The sequence below is a fragment of the Eptesicus fuscus genome, chromosome 10, assembly GCF_027574615.1.
Source record: "Eptesicus fuscus isolate TK198812 chromosome 10, DD_ASM_mEF_20220401, whole genome shotgun sequence".
In the NCBI taxonomy this organism is placed as follows: domain Eukaryota; kingdom Metazoa; phylum Chordata; class Mammalia; order Chiroptera; family Vespertilionidae; genus Eptesicus; species Eptesicus fuscus.
The window spans coordinates 59,481,902-59,507,221 of NC_072482.1; the positions used below are offsets into that span (position 1 = coordinate 59,481,902).

General features: G+C 45.0%; 1 protein-coding gene across 1 annotated transcript in view; it reads left to right on the top strand.

The window, feature by feature from the left end:
- The window catches only part of SOBP (sine oculis binding protein homolog), a 140,511-nt gene that overhangs the window by 79,135 nt on the left and 36,056 nt on the right, over positions 1-25,320 (top strand). The window contains exon 5 of the mRNA XM_054722094.1: positions 12,002-12,097. Within this exon, the coding sequence (XP_054578069.1) occupies positions 12,002-12,097 (96 nt within the window). The remainder of the gene's footprint in view (positions 1-12,001; positions 12,098-25,320) is intronic.

Consider the following 25,320-nt stretch of genomic DNA (forward strand, 5'->3'; position numbering starts at 1 on the left):
GGGAGAAATAGAGATGAAAACGTTTCACACAGGGAGGACGACTTAAGATGAAATAAATCTTTAAAATAGAAGAAAGCTGTCTGTGAATGCACAGGTGACTGAGGGAGGCGATTCTCATTTATGGAGAAGAGATTGCCCGGTGACTCCGAGTCCTAAAGGCTGTGAAGGAGAGATGGTGTGTCAGAAATGGGGACGAACACAATAAACACAACAAAACTCAAAGGCAACAGTTTTGAGCTGCATGCTAAAACCAACAAGGACTTAATAGATGCTGCAACACTTAGTTTTTTATAAAAAGCCCTAGCCTTTCGAGTAAAAATATAATATGCACTCATTTGCACATGTGCTGAAAATGGTGAACCAACTGCAGTGCTAGATTGTTCGGAGATGCTCCCCGCTCCCCCCTCTATCTGGTCTGCGCCTGTCTGGTTCTGCCGTTCAGCTTGGGAAGAGCCTGGGTCACAGTGCTGAGCACTTCAATCGGCAAGCGACATGGGTGTCCTCTGTCACTCCCTGAGAAACGAAGTTGACACGTGGATAAGTTCGTAGCTGGAAAATAAAGAATAAAGGGAGATGGCATGAATGGTAATGAAGGTAACCAACAGTAAAACCTTGGCTAAATTACAGGGACCTCTGAGTCTGCACTTTCACTTCCAACAATTCAACTGAGAATTGATAATTTTGGGGAAAAGAGTTACGTAGTTGTTAATGTGTACTAGGTAGTGAACATGTGCAGGCTTTCCTCTTGTCATTATTGCCTAAAAAACACAGTATAATAGCCATTTACATAACATGTACAGTATCAGATATTCTAAGTAACCTAGAGCTGATCGAAAGCACGTGGGAGGGGGTGTGTAGTTTATATGCAAATACCACGCCATTTTATATAAGGGACTTGAGCATCTGCAGGTTTTGGTATCTGCAGGGGGCCCTGGAACCCACAGGGACAATGAGCCATGACTTCTTTCTCTGCCTCTGGCAATCTCTACGGTTCCTGTGGCTCATGGTCAGCCAAGCTGCTTCTGCTGACGGTGCCGCAGCGGAAGAGCCAGTGTGGGGTGGGGGTTGAGCCTGTGCCTGATGTCACCACACGCGTGTTCAGAGCCCAGCTTTGCCATTCATTTATAAGCTCTTTAGCTTTGGACAAGTTACTTAACTTCCCTACACTTCAGATTCCTTGCTGGCAAAATGGAGGTGGGAATGGTAGTACAGACCTGGAAAGACTTGGAGAGCTTTAACGTTATGTTATGTCAAGGGACGTCTATACTGAGTTCTCTTCCCTCTGGGTGACAGCTCTGTGAGGCATTGAGTTGGAAGTTTCTGGAAGTGGCGATAGTCTCTCCAGTCGGGTCCAGTCTGTGGTTCGAGAACCTCCTTTTAGTGTGGCTCCCAGGTAGCTCGTAGCTAGAACTGCCCTGGGCAGTGAGATAGCGGGGTGCAGAGGAAATGGACTCCATTGGGAATGTTGGTAACCAGAAAGGCTGGGTGAGGGAGGCTGTGTGTCCACTGATACCTTTTGGTCAGAAATACTGTATGCGTTCAAACAAATATGGAATCTTCAGTAAAGCCAAGGAGGTGATGATTCAAACTTGGAGCAAATAGGAGGGGCGGGGCTGCTCACTGTGCAGGGAAAAGCCACACCTTGTTCCCAGTTACACTAAAAAGCGAGATGATGTGGAAACTCAGGTCACTTTTGTCACCTGGGTTTCAATTCTATAATATGTATACCTCCTGGAAATGTAATAATAATAGTGATAACAATGATAACAATGAGACAGAGGAGCAACTTTTAGATGAGGTTATCATCTGAAAATGGACCTTAAACCGGTACTCAGCTGTTGGCTTCTCTCAACACCAGATTCTGCTCCAGCGATTATCCTCTATTTAAACACGCCACACTCCCACCTTTTATTACCTCCATTCATCATCTGCAGAATGGCTGGGATTTAAAGTTAAGACTCCGGAGAGAGCCATTTGAGCAGAGGTTGTTATTTCTGACGCCCCTTTGCTGCTATCTTTGCACTTGGCTCCTCAGACAGGCTGATTGGTCCTGGGTTTAGGCAATTTAGACTTTGTTCCTCGAAGCCCCTGTTAACAGGTCAGGTGCACATGGATCGTCACTGAAGCTGTCAGGAAGACCATCCTGTTCAGAGGCATATCCCCCCTCACCCAGGGGCAGGGGGAACAGAGGTGTTTCCCTGTCTTTCTCCTTTGCCTGCTTCCTCTGGCATCAATCACGGCCGCACTCCGAGTTGGTCAGGACACTCGTGTGGATAGTGCACAGTAACAGTCAGGATTTTACTCCTAGTCCTGGTCTTTCTTCTTCATGTTCAGGCTAATTTTAGATCTTTACAGACATTGCATAATTCTCACTTCCATTTCTTACTGAAGAAATCTTTTCGTTAAGATAAATTGTATATGGGGCACCATTATAGGATGTTGACTATAAAACTGTCCCAGGCCAGAGCAGTGACCCTCTTGTGGTGTCCAGAGTGGAGGACTAGGGTGGCTGGTCCAAAGTGATGTCAGTGAGGGACAGCAAGCTCCAGCTAGGCCAAGTGTACAGGTCAGAGGTCCCAGGGCAGGGCAAGAGTCAGGGTGAAAGTCCAGAGCTGGGGATGGTGTGGAAGTGGGCTCAAACTGGAGCTGGTGGGGAACCAGTGACAGGAGTGCAGGCGGATTACTGAGAGCACATTGAGGCATCTGTAAGCCCACTCTGTAGGTTGATGGGCACCCAGAGATGGGGTGGACTGACGTTCAGTATATGAATCATCCAGAGAGAATGTAGGCAACACTGTTGTATCCAGACCCTGTTTATGGCATTTCTGTAGTTGCTGGTGGGAGTAAAGAAAGCTAAGTTGGGCAGAGTAGTGAACCTTTCTTACAGATAACACTTGTGACATCATGGTCTTTGAAAAGGATTGCAGCTAATTCAGAGCTTATAGTCCTTGACCTCAGAATTAGAAGCTAATTCGGGGACACCCCTTGGTTCAGTCTGTGACTCACAGCTGTCCATGACCATCATCAGTGGGGTATGCCCTTTGAGTCATTTCTTCTATACGTAGAGGTGTGAGTTGTGCACCAATTTGTGCACACCCTCTCCCATGCTCCAATGTCTGTCTCCCCTTTGCCAAGACCTGTAGGTGTATGATGTGGCAGGTCATGATGAAGGGTGACTGGGACACAGAGCAGGCTAACTCTCCCAGGAAGACTGTGACCCAAGTCTCACTGGCCTGATCAGGTTGCATCACTGCTGCTCTGTCTCTATTTCTAGGAGTGGAGGGGGTAGCGGTATTTAGCAGAGGCTGGTGAACTGGCCTCCGGATCTGCATACCCCCACTGTCCAGCTAGGCAAGTCCACAGACGCAGTCTCATCAGTTTGTCCAAGGGTCTCTACAGCTTCAATGAACTGAGTGATGTTAACCAAAGCCACAGTCCCCATTTATATACCAGGGAGCCAAGACTTGATGAGCTGAGACACATGGGCATCCTTTATCGTCTGTACAGCATCATCTATGGTATCAATGAAAATGATATAATATTGATAATGCTATTAGAAATTCACCAAGGACATTGCGATAAAGGATCTGAATTGTTGAGTGAGCTGTGTCAGCATGTCCTTCTGGAATTGATGGGCTCAGGTATCCGAGGGTTATTTAATAAGAATCAGGTTAAAGAGGCTGGTTTGTTTTGTGAATTAATTTTATAAATTTTGAAGTACCATCTCCCTTAGGCCGTGCTAGAGACCTACTGACTCATGCTCGCGCTGGCCTCTCTTTTCCTAGGTCCTCGCAGACCACCCTGCCCCCTTCGGTTTTATTTGTCATTAAATACCCTCCTTTCTCCATTTCCTTGCTGTATTCACTCTTGGAATGCTAAAACCAAGGAATTATGAAAACCTCCCTTCATTAATAACACATTTTAAAATTAATGACATTAGTATTTTCAAGTTATTCCACATTTATTTTATTTACCATTCTTACCACTAGCAGGGTTTAGAGTGAGGACTCCGGAGGCAGACAGCCCGAGTTTGAACCCTGGTTCCACTACTTATTAGCTGTGTGACTTTGCATAAATTACACAATCTCTCTTCTGAGGTCCAATTCCCTCATATGCAAATGGAGGCTAGTACCTGCCTCATCAGTTTTGATTTTGGTTTTGGTGTCTGTATGGGTGAGCGTTAAAGGGGTTGAAACATATACAGCATTTAGAACGGTGTCTGATGTATACATAGGAGCCGTAGGAATGTTAGCTGTTACTCTGAATTCCTGAAAATATCCAGAGCAGTTTCTTCATCTGGTTCTAGTGTGTTTCCTATTCCCATGTGAGGCCAGGTTACTTGGGGGAGACTTCCTGTGGGTAGTAAATCGCCTCCATGACATCTGGATCCTTCCCTAGCCTTGCAGATGGGTCCTTTCCTAGCCTTGCAGCCCCTGCCTGTTTCACATCATCTCTAATTTCTCAGGTCCATCACGAGGCCTGTACACACTGACATGCGTCCAGTCCCTTCTGCCTCGTGATTTCAGGGAACAGGAACAAAAGGACCACCTGAAATGCCTAGATTAGGCCAATTATTGGAGCGTTTTATAGGCGCCAGCCAGTAGCAAAGTGGAATCATCTGCGTTTCCCTGCCTTTTGTTTCCCTCATGGGTCCCTGGGTAATAGATGCAAATGAATAGTAAAAAAGCAAAAGGCAAGCGGTGGACGGAGGCAGGAGGTGGGGGAAGGGGCGTAGTCGAGTAGGCTGGATAATCCACCATGGATCAAGGGTCCTGGGATAATCAGGAGCTGCCTGGGATGTGATGGCCGTGTGCGTGGCTTTCGCAGAGAAGAGAAAGGAACTGGGCTGCGTGCTCTGGCTGCTGGGCCTTACCTGTGGACCCTTTGAAAAAACCACACAAAATAGTTCTTCCCGAACAGAGACACTCGGCTGACCTGACAAAGAGCAGTGCCAGACACATCCAGAAGGGTCACCTGTCTAATAAAGGAGAAAATAGATTAGGAAAAAGGAGAAGCAGAAACAAGGGTTTTCAGACCCGCTTAGCAACGGCTCTGATGATTCCAGACACAGCTGGAATGTGCCGGGAGGAGCATGATGGATTTTAGTTCGCGAGGTGGCTGTAATTCAGGCTGCTGTGGAATCTGCTGCCGTAACTGTCATGCAGTCCATTAGGGCCCCTGAGTGAGGGCAGCCATTCATCAGGCCCCGGATCAGCCTGCAGTCCCACAGGCTCGCAGCGCCAGTGGCTCCGACCTGACATCGTTTAAGGAGATGCTCATGGAGGCCGTAAACATGATTCGATTCCCATTATCTTCATGTTGCATAGTTGTTGCCATTATTCTTTGAAGACACCAACTTGGATATTAAAAATTTATGATATATATAAAGGTTTGCAGGGAGTGAAGAAAAAAAATAGCTGCAGCCAATCAGTCCTTGCCATCCATCAGAGATGTGGGAGCTGTCAGAGGAGCCTGGAGGGGTGTGGAGAGCCCCTCCGCCTGCTGGGCGAGGAGGATGGAGAAAGAACATCCCTGGGGAAACAGCTTCTCCCTGGGTCCGCAGGCAGAATGGACATTCAAATACATTTTGTTACAGAGTAAAACAGCACCCCTGCGCGAATCCCATAGTCAGTCTTCAATGACGAGCTAATGGAAGGGTGGGCAAGGCCTCCTGATGCAAAGATTAGCAGTAACGTGAATTGAGCAGATGCCTGGGTCCACACGTTCGTGTGTCTGGGTGCCTGGGGTACCTCCAGAGTAGGGAACCCGATGCTGGGTGGGAGTCCTCTGTCCAGGAGAAAGGCCTCTACCCACGCTGCGTGCACACACAGTCCTGTCCCTGAGCCCCACAACTCTGCGATCTGTGCAGCCACCTGGATATTTGCATAGAAACAATTCATAATTAAGAAGTATTCATTGTAGAAGTAGGCAGTTCACAGGGAGAGAAACAAAACACTTCTGAGCCCCCCTGGCTTCCAGAGGAGCAAAGGGTTAAGGAGTCCATTTAACACGTATTTACAGGATTGTTTGTTAGGCGGTGTGCTCTGCTGAGCATGGGCCTCATCCATAATGCATGGTCTCTGCCCTCAAGCAGTGTCCAGTCTGGCAGGGCAGATCAGACATGAGTCACAACCAGACCAGGATGAGTTACCCCAGGAGACCCAGACTGACTGGGCCACCATTACCAGGTGAGATACAGGGAGCAAGGCACCAGATTGGTTAATCTAGGAATGGACTTTCGGGGATGAGACAAAAAGCAGAGGTTAGATTAACCAGGTTAGGGGGAAGCAGAGGAGAGAATCATGTGGGACAAAAGGATTATTGGCCCATTATTGACTTGAGTATAATATCTGCAGTGAGGCTAAGACCCATGGGGGTAACCAAGTGGGAAGGACTGGTGTTGGGCAGAAGCACGTGGGATAGTCAGTGCAGGTCCAGCTGTGAGGCAGGTGTGATCAGAGAGCCCTGGCAGAGGCCTGCTGAGAATCAGGTATGAAAACAACTCCTGAGGTTCAGGGGGCAGAACACTTACTTTTGGGGACTGGAGTGCAAGGCAGAATGTCTACTTGCTAGGGTTAAAGGATAGGATCCCATTCATTCATTCACTCATCATTTATGGGGCCCTCATAATATGCCAGGAACCAGATGAGGCTCTAGAGAGTTGCAGCTGTGCAGAACACAGTTTCTGCACTCATGGACCCCACAGGTTCCCGGGGAAGGCAAACAGAGATGGTCCTAAGAGAGTGTGATGGATGGAATGGTTATAGACAGGGGCACAGGAGGAAGGGGTCTTGAATGGCTTCCTAGAGGCGCTGCAGTCTGAACTAAGGCTTGGAGGACGCATACGAGTTTTCCAGAAGTGAGGAAGAGAGGTGGAATCTGGTTTTACCCTCAGAAAATGAGGTAAAGGACAGGAACGCAGTTGAAGTGAACTGGGACATGAGTCATGAGGAGTTGGGCCACCAAGATGAGAATAACTGGGCAGTGACTCACGTGGGCACAGAGCTACTCTGCAGGCCTCCGCATGCTATTCCAGCCCGGGGAACTTCACTGAGGGGCAGGGAAAATGGGCTGACCTATGTCACATTCACAGCACACTGAAAGGCTGCACCTGACAGCTGCCGGGTATCCCTCTCGGAGCCTCCTCAAGAGAATGTGCATAGGCATTTGACCAGGGAAGGATAGGCCAGACATGGGACATCGTAACGCAATTCTAACAGTTTTCAGAAGTGGTATTCCCCCTGCTTTTATCGTGAATTTTGAAAAAGAAATTCTATTACTTCTGGTTCAAAAAGTTATTTATAAAGTGTAATATCTCCCCCCGCCCCCCGCCCAACTAGTCATCTCTAAACTTATTCCCGCGACGTTGAGATGCACTATTTTTGATGCTCCCAAGTCTGGGAGCGACACCACATGTGTGAGCTGCCATGAGCCGCATCTGCTGCGGCCTTGGAAGGCTGAGCCTGGAGGCTCTGCAGAGCTCGCCCAGCTCTCCTGCCAGCCAGAACCTCTCCTTGTTTCCAAAAGAAATTCTGGAATCACGACGACACAGAGGTGCAAACTCCTGTTCACCGCAGGGAGGTGGCAACTCTGCAGCCTGATGACCGTTAGACTGAAATGGCAACCGTGTTCACCTTTTCCTGGAGTCAGAAACAGCTCCCTTTTCTGGGGAGGGTGGGTGGAGCTGTGTTTAGAAGGTCCCGCATTGTCTAGAGGAGTCTTCCCGAGGAGAAGGAATGTTGCTCTTGCTTGAATATGCACATGGCACCCAGACTTTGGCCCAAGGAAGAAGCAGATTCTTTGAAAGAGCACTAACGATTGTTGTGGGAAACAAAGTAAAAAAGTGAGTTAGTGATGATTCACAGGGAAAGAGGGGTGAAGGCAAAGTTTGTTTAAGCCAGGGATTTTTGAAGTAGAGAGGCAGTTAGTCTAAGTTGCTCACCTAACCTAGTATTTATTCAAATGCTAGGCACAGCATGAGAATGGATGAATGGCTGTCAGCAAGATGGGGAAATCTCCTTGCAGTTTAATTGAAGACTTTTAATTTTTACTTCTGTTTGATGGCAGAAGTAAAGGTGTCTTAGAATAATAGAGCAGAAATGCACCTTTGGTCTGACAATCACATTTGTAGTCAAACGCAAAACGATAGTTTCCCATTTGCTTTTCCCCATGGTTGGCATGCAAGTCCTAATATGTTAGGATAAGGCTGTGAGAATAGGACACATGGAGAGAGTTAGTTCATTATGACTAGCTGGGCATTTCCTATGTTAGAACGGGTCATTCCAGAACAAAGTCAGACATCAGCACAGGCCTCCTGGCCCGTGGATCCCCAGAGCTGGCAGTAGGGTGGTCTGCCCGAGACAGGCAATTAGAGAAGGCATCGTCCACAGAGGGTTTAAGAACACTAATAAGGCCAGCTGAATGCCGGCCGGCTTTATACTATTACCATGACCGGTGACTCTGAGCATCTTCAGGGCTCAAACACCCCTCCCTGAAGGGGTCATCAGCTCTCTCTGTCTTCCTCCCTGCCCCCGCCGGCAGATCTTATTGTCTGCCAGCCCAAATGGGACAGATGGAGAAGAAGGCCCTGGCTTCCCTGTATAAGAGGTTCTAAAATGTTGTAACATGATTTGACATGGAGGGTAAGGAAGTTCCCTCAGATTTTGTCTGTCATTGTCACCAAGTTGCTGCTGTGGAATGATGATGGAACCCACACCTCCAGAGCACTTACTGCGTACCCGGCCGTGGCTCCACCATCCTCCCCTCAGGGAGCTCCCAGTCTAGTGAAAGAGGCCAACATCCCACCACGCAGCGGAAGGCGCACCTGTGCCTCGTCCAAGAGAGGGCAGAGTGGAGATATGGGACTTGGTTCAAGAGGCCCAGGAAGGCCTCTTACGAAGGGTCTAGTAGTTCTTCTAAGATTATTCGTTACACCAGAAACTAAAGATAATTTTTTACCCACAAGTAGCTAGTCAAGTCATTTCTTGAATCTTTAGGGTGAGACCCACCTCAGGGGGGTTTCGAGCAGGTTACTCCGATGTAGTTGGAGACTGTTCTGAAAACTGCCAAGAGCCTCCTCCTGATACCAGTTGGCACTCTCCTTAGATCAGTGTTCTCAGCCCCGCCTGAACATTACCATCACCTGGGAGCTTTTTATTAAAAACAACAACAACAACACAAAACCCACAAAAACACTCTGGACCAATTAAATCAGGATCTTAGAAAGGTGACCAATATGTTAGAAAAAGAACCAGCCCAGATGATTCTAACAGGCAGCCAGTATAGAGAACTACTGCCATACACGCATGAGATCATTTTACTTTAGCCAGGTAAGAATGATAGAAAAATTTACCTTAACAATCTTCAGGATGCACAGAGAGCCACTTTGGAGACAGGAGTGTGAGTGTGTGTGTGCACACCCACGTGGGGTGGTCGTGCCTGTCTCCCGGCACGCTGTGCGCTTTCCATCTGTGGCGCGCGGTGGAAACACGGCCAGCGGCGCTCCCTGGGCCCAGAATCAGGTTGGTTGTCAGAGGCAGAGCGTGCCCACGGCCCTGGGAGTTGGCTGCAGAGGCAGATACAAGTCTCAATAAAGAAGCAAGTGTCTTGCGTTCTGTCTCCACTTCCAACCACCGCAAATCCCCTCTCCGGTCTCTTACGCTGCTGCTTTACTTAACCTCCTAGATTATGAGGCTTTATATGAAATCCGTAGCCTTTTTGAGGAAGCACATTCAAGCCTTCGATTTGTTTTCTTCCTTTAAAACACATAAAAAGCCCTGTGAGCACCTTACATATAAGTGGAATGAATGTATGTTTCCCACTAATGTTGAAAATATCCCCAGGCATCTGGTGTGTATGAATGTGTATAGATAGTACATGCATAATAAACATATTCCACCTTATGAATATTTATACACAAGATACATATATATTGAGTGTAGACGTACATATGTAAATAGTAGCCCTCGTAAACTATCTGCAAAGTGTGTTTCCAAGCATATGTATTCCAGTGCATCAGGAAAATAATAAACCTCCCACCAAGCTTAGCATATTTTGAGGTGGCATTTTTCTACAGAGTTGTTTATGGTAGGGTCTAGTTACAATCCTTGTATGGGGTTTTTTCCCCCCATCACCTAAATGTTTGTTAAGTATCGAGTGAAAATAAGGCACGGGGCCTGGCAGAGTAAGAGAGATAAAAAAGATACCCCTGCCTTCGAAAGACCTGTGCCTCACAGAGTGGCTTACGTTTCAGCTGTGAGGAATCTGACATTGTCCTGCCCATCAGCATTTTACTACCTTCTTACACCTGCCCTTTCGTATACACTCCACATTAACACGGGCCCCCTTTAAGGCGATGTGAAACCCTCATGGAGCTGCGGACTAGCACTGATGCAGTGAGAAGGAACATCACTGGTTTCTCCGTCACATGTAGTCCAGTCTTTTCACTGTGTTTTTATTTTACTCTGATTGGGCGGTGGTGGTGGTGGTGGCGGTGGTGGTGGTGGTGGTGGTGGGGGTACCATACAAAGGCACTAAATCCCAGCGATATTGATCAACCTCAAAAATGAAACCAAAACAGAGCCATCTCTCCTCTCCCCCTCACAAACTTCTCGAAGCCCACATATTACCGCCTGTGACATTCCACTTCCAAATTGAATCCAGTTCCCACCCTGCCATGAGTAGCAGAAACCTTTATTAAAAACAAAGGCTATCCATTCTCGATTGCACCAAATACGGATCCCTTTCTAGAAGGACAATCCCCGTCCAGCTCAGGAGCTCTGAGTGACGCTTGTCAGCGGGAAGATTTCACTCCATTAGGGGAGAAACAACCCACGGGCGCTGTCATCGCCGTGCCTCAGACGCGCGCTCATTGTTTCCTCCGCCTCCATCCATACATCACAACAGGTAGTTCTCAGCTGCTCCCTTGGTGCCAGACATACATTTTATCTAAAGAGACAGCAGACAGAACTACCTGCTGCTTCCTGTGCAGCTCTCCCTGTGTTTCTCTCCTCTTTCCTACTTCACTTGGGCTTTTAAAAACCAGCTGGCAGGGAGCCAGGAGCTCATCATTTTAATGCAGTGCAAAATGGAATATGCATAATTATATGCAAGCCATATGTGAGGGAGACAGCTCAGCTGTGAATTTCAGGAGGCCAGGAAGGAGAGAGCAGTTAGGGCTACGATGAGATGAGAGCAGAGCGGAGTGCAAGTGTCACCTAAATGAGTGATTTAATGAGTGTGCTGCAGACACGCCTCCTTTCACCTACCTCTCCCTTCTCTCCAACTCCAAACCAGCAACCGGTGGAGATTAGAAAGAGAAGACTGTATGCAAGCGGTATTGCTGATGGGTTCTGTTCATGTCTCCATGTACACTTCAGCTTTCTTAATTAACAGCGTAGATCAAAATAACCAGTAACTTTTAATGCAGCTTCTTAACTAAATCTATTTTTTACTGCATTTGATTGAAGAATCATTGTTCTTACGAGATCATTGCTCCTTTCGGATTTTTATTTAAAAATCGAGGGGAATCAGTTTATCTCTAATAGTATTACAATGCAAAATATAACTATGCAAATTGCTTTTCTTATGGCCTTGCTATCAGAATTTTTTTAAAGTGCATTATCTAGAGATTGCTTAAGCATGCCAAAAAGTTTAAACACATATGTATGTCAGATAATCCTAAACGTACAACCAAAGTCACTGAAAGACTGAAGTGGTGGCAATTTCCAACAAAATTATTTTATGTTGGTTTGCTTAATATTTAAACATGTTAAATATTGCACCACAAGGAATTTGCATGTTCAAACTAAACCATGTAAAGAAAAATAAAGCCCAAATTTTGATATGTAAAAGGCATACTGCGTGTTTAAACAAACTTCTTAATGATGTTGTTATTTCTGGATTCCCGTTTGTTTAATGATCTGAGCTGTTATGCTTTTAGCTTTTTTTTTTTCTTCCATTATTTGTAAGTCCCTAAATAGGCCATTATATTTCCCTTCAGGCTAGAGATGAAGATGGACATGCTGAAAATTTCCCCCAGCAGCACTATGCTAAGGAAACTCCAAGGCTTGCCTTCAAGAATAACTGCGAACTACTTGTAAGAATAATATACTTACAACAAGTCTAGAATGTTACTTTAGCACAGTGAAAACAGTTTTTGAAAGGGTTTGTTCATTATTACATAATTTATGAAGTATTATAGTTTTTTCTGTATAGAGTTCTAAATGCTAATTCTGATATCTCTGAATATTAATTATAAGATCTCAAGTTGTTTGCAAATCTTTTATATCTGATTATAGAGCTTGGATGGCCCTGTCTTTATTAGCTTGTTTTGTATAGTAGTTTATAAGCAGCCGTTTGGAGAATGGCTAGTAAAGTTAAAAATATAGAGAAATGCAGTTGATTACATGGAGCTTGGAAAAAAACAGTCCCACCCCCACCCTCCTCCTACTTCCTAATTGTACACTATTTTAGGAGACGACGTGGTAATATTTTGTTCTCCTAGGAAAGATAGCAGGGTTGACATGCAGTACTCCCTTTAGCATTCAAGTATTCCTACAGCCTCTTGCCAAACTCAATCAGGCACTTTCGTCTCTCCTAAGCAGAAGTCAAAGCAGCGACAGGATGCGGGGATGTTTACAAGTCGTGAGAGAGAGGATATCAGCTGTGACAGGGACTCCGTTCCAACGCAGGGTTAATTTGCTGTTCATTTTAGCATTTACAGCGAGACAAGATGAAAAGCAAGCAGGAATGCCTATTATATTTCTATTAAATGAATCTGTTGGGACCTAATGTTCTTGATTAGCGTTTGAAAATGAGTACTCCGCAATGCGTTTTCTGTTTACCTAAAGTAAACAGAGAATGAATTGTCATTTATTTAGAGATTCACATACTGCTTTGGAAAATGAAGCTTTATGAGGGATCGAGCTATGTTGTCCCAAAATGTTCTTTTCTTTTCAATTGCATTAAAGCAACGCATTTGCTCCCACTAAATGAAAACGCTGAAAGAGAACGAGGATGCCCAGTTGTTACATTTCGAGGTAGTCTCATTCCTGTTTAGTTTTTTGGCAGAACACAGTGCCGCCCTGCCAGGTCTCAGCATTAGGAAATCCCACATGTAACAGTGTTTGGACTTAGCTCTGATACCAAGTATTCATTAAACACAAAGTGTCCAAAGAGCAGGAGAAGAGAGAAAAATACAGCTTTTACCCAGTCCAGCCGCAGTAGTTAGATGTTGACAGCAAGAAACTCCTTTCCCAGCCCCACCGTCTGCGCGGTTACAATAGCACCCCTCATTCTCTGCGTGGAGTCCCTTGACCAGCCAATCCGCAGGCAAATTTGCTGCTTGTAAATGCAGTTTTCCCCCTGAAAATGGAGCTGCCTTGTATTTTATCTTAGGGCTCTTAAGCTTCCAGGCCTGCTAGCATTACCTCTTCGGGGGAAACCCTTTTCATTCGGTTCCGTTTTAATGTTATCCAGCAGGAAACCAGAGGGGCCATGTAGGCTATGTTTTGGTATCAGAATGCTTTGGGGAGTCACTTACTACTTTTTGGATAAATTGTTACGAGTGCTATGCCATATTTGTTTTTTGTTTTTGTTTTTTCTATTTACTAGAAAAATGAATGTGCCCGAGTCTTGGTTGTGGTCATTGTATACTAGAGGAAAAGTAAAACGTACATGTGAAGTGTTCTTCAGCTATCTTTAGAGGAAATGTATGTTTAGCCCTTGCTGTGCTTAAGCACAGCATTGTGTTGGCAGTCGTTTTGAGAGATTGGTACAATCTTAGTTCTTCTAAGCCACTGTTGGAAATGTTTTATTTTGGTCAGCATATGATAAGAGAAAAAGGAGAAGAAAAAAAAAACAACAAGTAAGCTTATGTCTCCAAGGAGAAATCAATTTATTTTATTTATTTTTTTAGCTGAAGAGAAGCAGTGGTTTTTGGCTGGTTAGGAAGCCCTGAGAAGCTTTGCTTCTATATGAAAGAGACCTGTTCATTATTAAGAAAGAAACAGGAAGTCCTCTGAGAGTTCTTAGTGCAGCTCAGAGCAAATTCACGAGAGGAGGTTGCAGGCCCGCTCCAAAGTGCTTTCTTAGCTTAAGGGTGGTTCTGCCATCGTGCATGGCTCACTGCAGCAAGAGCAGTGGGCAGTTTACAAAGTGGGGGGCGGGGGGTGTCCTGGGGGTGCCAATAGCTCTTACGAGAAAGCATTGAGGGCACAGGTTACTTCTAGGCTCCCAGGTGATAAGGAGCTCATGGCTGGAAGGCGAACCCTTTGCCCCAAATTTCAACACCAGTGTTGGTCCCTTTACCATTATTGCCGCATTCTTTTGGGACTAGGCCTTCTCCTTTCCTCGATGGAAATGCTCATATCGATGGTGGGAGTTGGATGAAGAGCTAGAGAGGAGGGCCTTAATCATATTATGAGCTCACACCTTCTCATCAGCCAGTACTTTCTCAGTTCCTGAGAGCCAGCTGGGAGTAAGACCTTGCAGAGTCACAACATTAGCAGGGTCCTTGGAGGGAGAAGACTGTAGCTAGAAGAAAAATGTGGAAAGGGTTTGGGGGAAGGAACTGAAGGCAACTGAGCCTATTCCCCAAGTGTTTAGGGCCCGTCCAGAGAACATCACTGCATTCAGGAAGAAGGTCCAACTATAGTCAAAGAACAGCAGCAACGATGCAGTGTAGTTTGGTTGGGAAGAAAGCAGGTTTAGCAAGTCTGAAAGGGGAAGTAAGAGAAAGGAAACTTGGGAGTTGGGGGTGGTGGGGGGCGGGATCAGCCTGTCTTCCTCAGTTTCAGATTCCCAAGACATTATCTAGACAAAGTCCAACTCCCTTGGCGTTTCCTAAGGCTGTGAGGGATGGGGGTTTACAGAGGGAGAGGGAGGGACCCACAGCTGGGAGGTGAACAAAAATAGCACGGGGAAGAATTCTTTCTGGTCACTTACAGTGCCAGCATAGGGAGAAGATAACTATTTTAGTTTCGTGGCCTTCTGGACATGCTGGGAGATGTTGGGGAGGAGAGATGCTTAAGGCAGTCCAGGGGGCTGATTTCCATCTCATTTCCTTGTGCAGGCAGACAGGTAGATTACTGGACCTAGTGCTTCCTCGGCACTGCGAACACAGACAGCTCTGTAGTAATCCAGGGTGCAGTTAACAAGACGTTATGGAGCATCTTCTGTGTGTAAGGCACCACACCAGACCGTGCTTGTGGACACACAACATAGAATAAGGCCCAGTCCCTGCCCTGAAGGAGCTCACAATTCAGTAGGAAGACGAGGCTAAACAGTCTTACAGTCATCAGGAACGTGGACTCTCAGATCTTTCTGAAGGTTAGAATTTTGCCCCAGCTAGACTTTAATTTACGCTACGTCACTCTGACGGTATAGCGTGAGGATCATGGGCACAAAGGCTTAACATTTATGGCGCCACATCTGGCATCACGTCACGTTGGATCTGTTTCACCCTTGGACTTCTCCGAGCTTCAGATCTTCATCTGTTCAATGTAATAATAAATGGTAGTAACCGCAGAGGATGTTGTAAGGATTGAAAGTGATGACATACTTAAAGTGCCTGGCACACAGTAACATATTAGCTGCTATTATTATGATTCTTCTTATTCTCATGACTGTTATCATTACCCAGTGAGCTGTGCCCCAGGAGAGCACAGGCAAAGCTCTGGAGTCCTCAGGAGGAAGAGATTACTTCCACATGCAGTAATTAGAGACTTTCCAAAGGGGATAGCTTTGATCTAGGCCTTACATGGGTTGGATTTTGATAGTCGGAGCAGGGGTATAAGAGGAGAGGGGTTCCAGGCAGAGGGAAATAGCATGGGCAAAGGCGAGGAGGTGGGAAAGTACAGGCCAGGTGACCCACACCTCAGTTGGCATCTAGGTTGGCTGGAGGGTAGAATACTTGAAGGATAAGGAGTGAGTTGGCAGGCGGTCCATTTGCAGAGGTGTCAGTAACTGACCCCACCCTAGCAAGTCTGGACATAAGTAGTTGTACTTCATGGAAACTCCTAGTACTTCTGTGGATTAAAAAAAAAAAATTATTACGGAATATTTCCAACATACACAAAAGTAGAATAGACAGTCATATGGTGACAGCCCATATACCTGTCATTCAGCTCCAACAAAGATCAATTCTTAATCTTGCTTCATCTATCCCTTTACCCTCAACCCAACCCCCCTACCCCCTTTTATTCTGCTGGAATATTGTGAAGCCAATCTATTTGTTTGCTTGTTCTTTTGTAAACACTTTAGCACCCCACTTCTCTGTCTGGAAATAATTCATTGGGGAATTGGAGCTTTGGGACAATGTATACGTAAAACAAAGTTGGTTACCCAGTTTTCTTTTCCCTCCCTGCTCAGCACAACCTTGTAAGACTTGGACAGTCAGATCCAGTAAAAAAAAAGCCCTTGTGCTGAAAAACATACCACGGTGCCAGGTGAAGACTTGAGTCTTCTTCACGCTCAGGCCCCTGGTTCTAAATGCATTTATTTAAAAACTAGAGGCCTAGTGCACGACATTCGTGCACTGGGAGTGGGGGGGTCCATCAGCCTGGCCTGTGCCCTCTCGCAGTCCAGGACCCCTCAGGGGATAGCCAGCAGGCAGACATCCCCCAAGGGGTCCTTAGTGCTGCCCAGAGGTGGCAGAGGTTCCCACCACTGCTGCTGCACACGCCAGCCCTGAGCTTGCTTCTGGCTGAGCGGCGCTCCCCCGTGGGAGCGCACTGACCACCAGGGGGCAGCTCCTGCATTGAGCGTCTTTCCCCTGGTGGTCGTTGGCAGTTCGGTCAATTTGCGTATTAGCCTTTTAATATATAGGGTAAGAGCAGCTCTCTTTGCAGCCCAGCCCAGCTCTCTTATGCAGCAATGAGGAGAAATTATGGATTGCTGTCACATCCTAGCTGTTGTTAGAACTTTCCTGCTAGAGCATGGGGACATAATGCGAATGACCAAAAGGTGATAGAAACTGCCACATTTCACCTGAAACTTGATAAGCTTTTCAAAGTGGGCGCAATTAACCAACAGTACCCCCCCTCCCCCCACAGGAAGCCAGATTCATGACCCAGCTCAACTTGAATTTGTATAGTTTCTTTGATGTTGCCACTGAGCAGCACTGGCACTGAGAATTCAAATTCCAGGTGACACACTCGGCCTCCCGTCATAAAATTAAGTATCACATGACATATGCATATATAGAGTACTCTGTGTGCCCAGTTTCCTGACAGAGTAATAGTGAAAGCCCCCAAAGTGTAAAATGACCCAGAAAAACCCAGGGCTGGTTGCTGTCTAGAGAGCGTTGGCCTAGCCCAGTGGTCGGCAAACTGCGGCTCGCGAGCCACATGCGGCTCTTTGTCCCCTTGAGTGTTCTAATGCCACTTCTTCAAAATAGACTTGCCCTGGCCGAAAACCGACTTCTGCGCATGGGTCACGAAGTTTCAATCGCACTGTACATGCGTGCCCGCACGTGGTATTTTGTGGAAGAGCCACACTCAAGGGGCCAAAGAGCCGCATGTGGCTCATGAGCCGCAGTTTGCTGACCACTGGCCTAGCCCACCACTTTTCCTCTCACCCTCTAGTTCCCTTTAGTGGGGGGCGATTGTGCACCTCCAGTTTTCTGAATTATGTTTGAGAAAAATAAAACTTTTTAGAAAGACATGGATCAACATGAGATTGAGCCAGGTCATGTCCAATAAAGGTAGCACAGTGTGCTCCCCAGCAAGACCATCTAGGCTTTAGCCCAAATAGAGGGGTGGAGTCTGCTTAAGCCGTCCTGTCACCTGCTCATTCCTCGGCTTCCATCTGTGCCTTGTTTCACCTCACTCCCCAGCTGGGTCTGCTGCTTCTCTCTCTTTCTTTTCAGCCTCTTGGCTCTCACGGTGGCTATGGTCTCGTGGTTCCAGAGCCTTCTTGTCTTATACAAAGACCCTCTGTACCACAGTAGACCATCTGCCTTCACCTCCCACCCATGCAAACCCTCTTTTAACTCGTGTTTTTTTTAGTGTATTTGGGGGAGAAGCCATCAGGGGGAGGGCTAGAGTTCCCCAGCCTCTGCCCTGGTAAAAGGACTTTTCTTAGGGCCAGGGAGCCTGATTTGCTTGGCAATCCTTGGTTCCTGGCATGGAGATCTTTGCCTAGTTTCATGGCCATTGCACAAAAATATCAGAGGCATAGTGGTTTGGGCTTCATGCTGGCTTTTCACACAGTACACGGCAGTGGTTCTTAGAGCCAGAGAGAGGTGTTAGGGACCATGTGTTCTTCAAGGGAGACCCCGTGGTGTGGTGGGTAAGAGTGAGTGCTTGACCCCAGCTCTGTAGATAGACCAGTTTGCAACCTGAGCACGTTTCTTATCTGCTCTGAGCCCAGTGTCTTTATCAATAAAATGAGGATAAATTACAGTACCTACCTCCTGGGGTCGTTTTGAGGAGTAAGCAAGATCATGTCTATGAAGGACTTAGTATGCCTGCCATGCAATGAATGTTTAATAAGCAGTAGTCTTATTACTAATAAAATGGAGCTAGAAGGTGGCATTAGTTTATTTGTAATGTTAGGCAGGTGCTGGGAGTACTTGCCTTTTTTCTGTAGACTCTCTTTAAAGAGTTTCTTCCTAATTGGTTTGGATAGAAGCCCATATGTAATATTTTAATTTAGAACAAAGAACTTCAGAGAAACCCCTGACCATCCACTCAGTTGCCTGTTTATGCTGAGGATACTAGAGATGCTGTTGACTGCATAGCAGATGTTGCTGATTTGTGAGGTACTGTAATGTTGGAATACTTTTCAAGAAGAATAAAAAAATTCCAAGAAATAGTATGGTATTGGAGTGAAGAGCTTAGACTCTTGAGCCAGGCTGTTTGGTTCAAATTCAGGAATCTCTACCACTCCACCCACTGGCCATGAGACTTTGGGCAAGTCACTGGATCTCTCTGTGTCCTTATCTATAAAATGAGGACAGTTTTACCTATCTGATAAGATTGGTGTGAGGTCTAAATGAATGAATACCCATAGATACTTAGAATGGTATTTGGCAAACAGTTGGCACTCAATCAATGTTGTGATTATGATTATAATTATTTCTTCTAAGGTTGCTTACTTTCAATCATATTATAGACTACCACTTGGCCAAATTTTTTAGCAATAGATTATCTGAAAGTCTTGAGTAGGCATATTTACATGCAAATGCCACAGAATTTCCTTGTGGACAGTGAGATGGACAAGATACATTATGCAGATAATTCTTTGAGCTGAGGCATATATATATATATATATATATACACACACACACACACACACACACACACACACACACACACACACTAGAGGCCAGTGCACGAATTTGTGCATGGTGGGGTCCTTCAGCCTGGCTGGCAATTGAGGCCTATTGGGGGGCCGCCTGGCTGGGGGTGGGGGGGACTGCAGAAGGTTGGCTGGCTGGCCCCCTGATCATGGCCAATGGGGCTGGCTGGCCTGGGGGGAGGGGCTGAGGGAGGTTGGCTGTGGGAGCACACTGACCACCAGGGGGCAGCTCCTGTGTTGAGCGTCTGCTCCCTGGTGGTCAGTGTGCATCATAGCAACTGGTGGACCAGTTGTTCCAGTTGTTCAGTTGTAATGCTTGCTTAGGCTTTTATATATATAGATAAAACTCTCAAGGAAGACTCTACATGATCCAGGAACTCTTCTTTTACTACCATTTAATAGTAAAATTTTTAATCTTAGAAATATGTAACTAAGAAAAATAAATGCAAAGGAAAGGAAAAAATGTAATTTATACATGGAAGTATCTACAATAGCAAAGGGTTGTGCATCTGATAATCCTGTGAAGGGAAGGAGACAGGAAACCATCCTTTATGGGATGCATCCAACAGGCCAGCACTGTGCTCAGTCTTTACAGGCCCTTTTTAGATTCTTTATTTTCCATAACTTTGCTAAGTTGGTAGATATTGCTATTTCCATTTTACAGGTGTGGAATTAAAATTGAGAGATGCTACTCTTTGCTCTGGAGGAGGGAGGAGAGGGTCACAGAGCTGAGGCTTGACCCACATCTCTGGCCTATACTTAGGACAAGACAGACACACTGCCACCTTCTCAGGGTGACAGCCAGGTGCGATGCAGTGTTCCATCTCAGGGCTACAGAAGGGATTCAATCTATGTTTTGGGGAATGAATGAAGAAATTAATTCAGAATCACATTTTCTAGCTTCCTTATAGTAACAATTCATTTGTAGAATTCTGAAGCTAGAGAGGATATCAGTGGGAATATTAGGAAGGGGAATTTATTCAGAAAGGCATGTCAGTGTTTGAGGATTCCCAATGCATAATACATTGAGGGAAAAGGAATCAAAACATATGTTTTAATTTGGTAGACTATAGAAAACATACTTTTCAATGTGATACCAGCTTTTGAGTGTATTATTTTTATCTGACAGCAATAGATCATGTATAATAAGTGCTAATTCTTCTTTTGAAGATTTTGATTTCTTTTTGTAATGAGTAAGGTCATTTTTAAAAGGCTTGGGCTCTTTTGATTTGTTGCAGTTGTAGTCTGCAGAGTGCACTGATCTGCTATCTTGGAGGATTCTAGCCAACAAGTAGCATACTGGAGTCAGATGTCAATCACAATTCCTCTCGTTGTTTTAATTGCTAAATCTGAACAGTTACCTAAAATACCAAAGAGAATTCGCCTTTGATGGCTTCATGGAAACTCTAGGTCATATATCAAGCAAAACCAGAAAATCAGATAGGATATCAATTATCAATATAAAATTGTGCAAGTAACCAGCCAGAGCTAATATTAATCATATTCAGTCATGAGCTTGATTTATGGCTGGAAGAACAAGCTAATGGAAGTCTCTTGGGAGACAAAGGGAAAGGGTATAAAAAACATTTGGAGTTGAGATGAATGACATATGTGAGTAATAAAGGAGACAAGAAATTGGAGATGGGGATGTGGAGATGTGGGACTGGTGAGAGGGAATTTTAAAAGGGAAGAAGGTAGATAGAAGCCCATGGTTAAGCTGCAAGTGAGCAGATTCAGGCAAACCAGAGTCTTTAAAATAATGTACTTTCTCATTGCATTTGGCTTGAAGTTTCTTTAATGATCGTGTTTTTTGTATGCTTCCTGCTCCTCTGGTCTGAGGTGTCGGGCTTTCCTGGAGGGCCCTTTCCTAGCTACTCCTCCCTCCTGCATGGCCACACATAACCAGGCGTTGAGACACCTTGTAATTCCAGACGAGGCTCCCTCTGGCTGAGGGCTCTGTGGGGCAGGAGCTTTCTTGTCCTCGCTGTGCCCCTGAGGATCATGCATGCCCACACCATGTTTCATGGAGTCTAAGAGGCACTTTTCCTTTCAAACATTTTAGCATCTCAGAAATGGGATTGCATATTACCATTGATTGCGTAGCACAAATGAGAAAAACATTTTTAATTGGCTATGTTTTTCCCTGGTGGTAGAACAGAATGGCATCTTAATCAATGGTGATATAGATTTAATGAACTGTGGAGGTAGGTGCTCAGTTATACTTTGTTGAATGAATGTATGCAATAACATATCCCCCTGGTTCTAGTTCAGGTAAGAAGGAAATGCTTAAGGTTGGTTCTGGATTGTGCACCAGCCACTGACAAGGCGGAGCGGAGGGTTGGCCTGTGGTTGTCCTGGCTGAGCATGTTGCTGCTGTGTGTATACTTACCCTTCAGTGGAGCTGGTAGATGGCTTTGCTCATTCTTTCAAGTGAAACGTTGGATCCATTAAGACATACCCCAGAGAAGCCAGTTTTAAAATAATAAGCAGTGCTTTTGTCTTCATTGTCCAGAATGTGCTTAATGTTCCACTTTGGATTGCGTATCTATGAATATTTCTCTTGAATTTCACGAAGATACATTGGTAGAGGAGCAATTATTTCTTTCTCTCAACAGAACAAACTGTATATTTCATTGGGACAAAATAACTGCTTTTAATAAATTAGGATGCCCCTATTCATTATCCTCTCCATTACCATCATCTCTTAGGTTCCCAACTGATAGAAGAGACAAGTACACGTGGGTGCATTTCCTACCCTTCCAATTTTAGAATCCACACTCAAAATGTCAACCTGTATAGGTAAAGTCACACCCTGAGCTTAGTATGTGAAATACTCTGCTGTTCTTTAGTGTTCGGGTCTCAATATAGTGTGGTTTGCTTTGAATGGAAAGTTTGAATTTGACTCTGATATTGCAGCAGGGTCTGTTATACACTTCTTTGTGTGAACAGGTCGGGAAAAACCACAGGAATATTCGTAAGTGTCAATGCCTGAGATGGGAAGGGAGGCAGTGTGTAAATACCAAGCATGTGCTAGGATAAGGCCTTTGTATAAAAGGTATCCGCATTATTAAGATATATGCAATACTTTGGGGGCATTCGTTATATAGCCATTTAAACAAGTGGTGCTTTTAACTTCTAAATTGTTTGATAAATGTGTAAGGAGACTCTCAGGGAACTAAACACCATTTGTGGCTTAGATAAATATTTACATATTTGCCAGGTAGCTTGAATTTTGAAAATATGCAATATCATTGCATATATACACACATAAAATGCAATATCTGAAGGCAAATTTATTTAGAAATATGGCTGGGTATGTAAAGGAGAATGAAAGTAGAGCATTATAAAAGTGCTTATCAGCCTATGGCAGTGACATCTCAATCACTGATGCAGTATTTTTTTCTATAATAATTTGATGTTTACATATGAGTACATAAAAGTAAATAACATGGAAAAAGACAGTTGTAATGAAATTTTTATTTTCATTTTTTTCCTTAGCATTTTGATTTTTAAACACTGTTCTGACTGTCATCAAATCAGCCGAGTTGAAAATTGAGTTGCATTGATGGAGACAGACAATTTTGATCATTCAGCCCCCAAAGACTTTTTCTTGAGGGATATTTCCTCCCTGGTTTATTGGGTCTGAATAGCTTTTTATATCTCTAATTTATTCTTTTGTACACGCCGCATGAAGATAATGTCTATAAAGATTTAAAACTGATTTTTAAAATCTGGGTATTTGGTGTCATGGACACAGCTCAGAAAGTGGAATGAATTTGAGACTGGGTGCCTGCCCAGGTTTTGAAGACATTGGTCTTTTGGTCTCCTCAGTGCTGTCCTACAGAGTCCGTTGCAGTGCAAACAAAGTATAAAACGTGGGCCCTTCTCATCAGGAGTTTACAAGCAAACTGTGCTTATAGGAACTTCCAGTGTAAAGTGCCGGATGGGGGGTGGGGTGGGGTGGGGTGGTGATTAGAGAATAGAAATACATATTAACATGGTCTATGTGCAAAGAGGAAGTAGAGGGCCCTTTGATGGGGAAGAGATGGCAGCTGGAGCCATCAGGAATAGATTCGTAGAGGAGGTGGCATCTGGGCTGGTCCTTGGAGGGCGGGTGGGAATGGCAGGGTATCCCCGGGTTGACTGATGGTGAGGGAGATGAGCAGCCAGTACACGGGGTCCAGTGGAGAGACTGCCTGGACTGGCATCACTTTAAAAGTGGTGAGAATAGCAGTAACTTGGTAGGTTGTGGTCGGATAATAAAAACAGTGAGAACTAATCCATTAATTTTACATTTGGTGTTTCGGGCTAAGGGGATCTATATTAGGTACCCGAGCCGGAGAGCACTGTTATGAAAGCAGTGCTTTCCCAGGTTGGCAGCAGGGAGCCTTCCGGAAGGCGGCTGAAACAGTCCGGGCACACCATCATGAGGACAGAGGCTTCTCACAGCTGGGAAGGCGAGGACGAGACTGCGGACGATTGTCCAAAAATATTGATCGTTGAGTTCTCATGGCCATGTGATATAAATAACCGGCCAAGATTTCATCTTAAGGCAATTTGTTTGTAAATTTAGATTTTGGACAACAGTCTTAATTGAGCAGCTAGTTGTGTGCAATGAGAAAAACAGGGTCAATGTAGAAGCAAGCAACTGAAGCTCAAAACCTTTCTGATACAGAACGACTCAGGAATCGGTATGATTTAGACTGTAAAAATATAAAGTAGGGTAAACAGTTTCTTAAATTTGGATAATTTAACGAGGAATGGAATCTCCCTTTACAAGAATGCCATCGCCCCTGCCCCCTGAAAACAGCACAAGGGAGGCAGTGTAGTATGTGGGCCCTTGAATCATGCTGGCCTGGTCCACTTCCTGGCTATGTGGTTACTAGCTTTGTGGCCTTGGGAAGGCCCGTTTCTGCATCTCTAACATAGAAATAATAGCTGTATACACCACTGAGAGTTCCTGCAAAAGCTAAAGGAGATACTCCATATACAGTGTGTGGCATATAATGAGCACTCAATAAAAGGTAACAAAGGGAATACAATCTCTTTTTTTGTACTCAACTTTTTTTTTTCGTAGTTTATTTTTTTCTTTATTGATTAAGGTATTACATATGTGTCCTTATCCCTTTATTGCTCCACCCCCCACCCCTCAGCTCGTGCCCTCACCCCCCTAGTGTCTGTGTCCATTGGTTAGGCTTATATGCATGCATACAAGTCCTTTGGTTGATCTCTCCCCCTTCCCTCCACCCTCCCCTACATTCCCTCTGAGGCTTGACCATCTGATTGATTCTTCTCTGTCTCTGGATCTGTTTTTGTTCATGAGTTTATGTTGTTCATTATATTCCACAACTGAGTGAGATCATGTGGTATTTTTCTTTCATTGCCTGGCTTATTTCGCTTAGCATAATGCTCTCCAGGTCTATCCATGCTATTGTGAATGGTAGGAGTTCCTTCCTTTTTACAGCAGCATAGTATTCCATTGTGTAGATGTACCTCAGTTTTCTAATTTACTCATCTGCTGATGGGCACTTAGGCTGTTTCCAAATCTTAGCTATTGTAAATTGTGCTGCTATGAACACAGGGGTGCATATATCCTTTCTGTTTGGTGTTTCTAGTTTATTGGAATATATTCCTAGAAGTGGGATTACTGGGTCAAATGGGAGTTCCATTTTTAGTTTTTTGAGGAAACTCCATGCTGTTCTCCACAGTGGCTGCACCAGTCTGCATTCCCACCAGCAGTGCACGAGGGTTCCTTTTTCTCCACATCCTCCCCAGCACTTGTCCGTTTGTTGATTTGTTGTTGATAGCCATTCTGACAGGTGTGAGATGGTACCTCATTGTCGTTTTGATTTGCATCTCTCAGATGATTAGTGACTTTGAGCATGTTTTCATTTGTCTCTGGGCCTTCTGTATGTCCTCTTTTGAAAAGGGTCAATTTAGGTCCTTTGCCCGTTTTTTGATTGGATTGTTTATCTTCCTTTTGTTAACTTGTATGAGTTCCCTTTGTACTCAACTTTT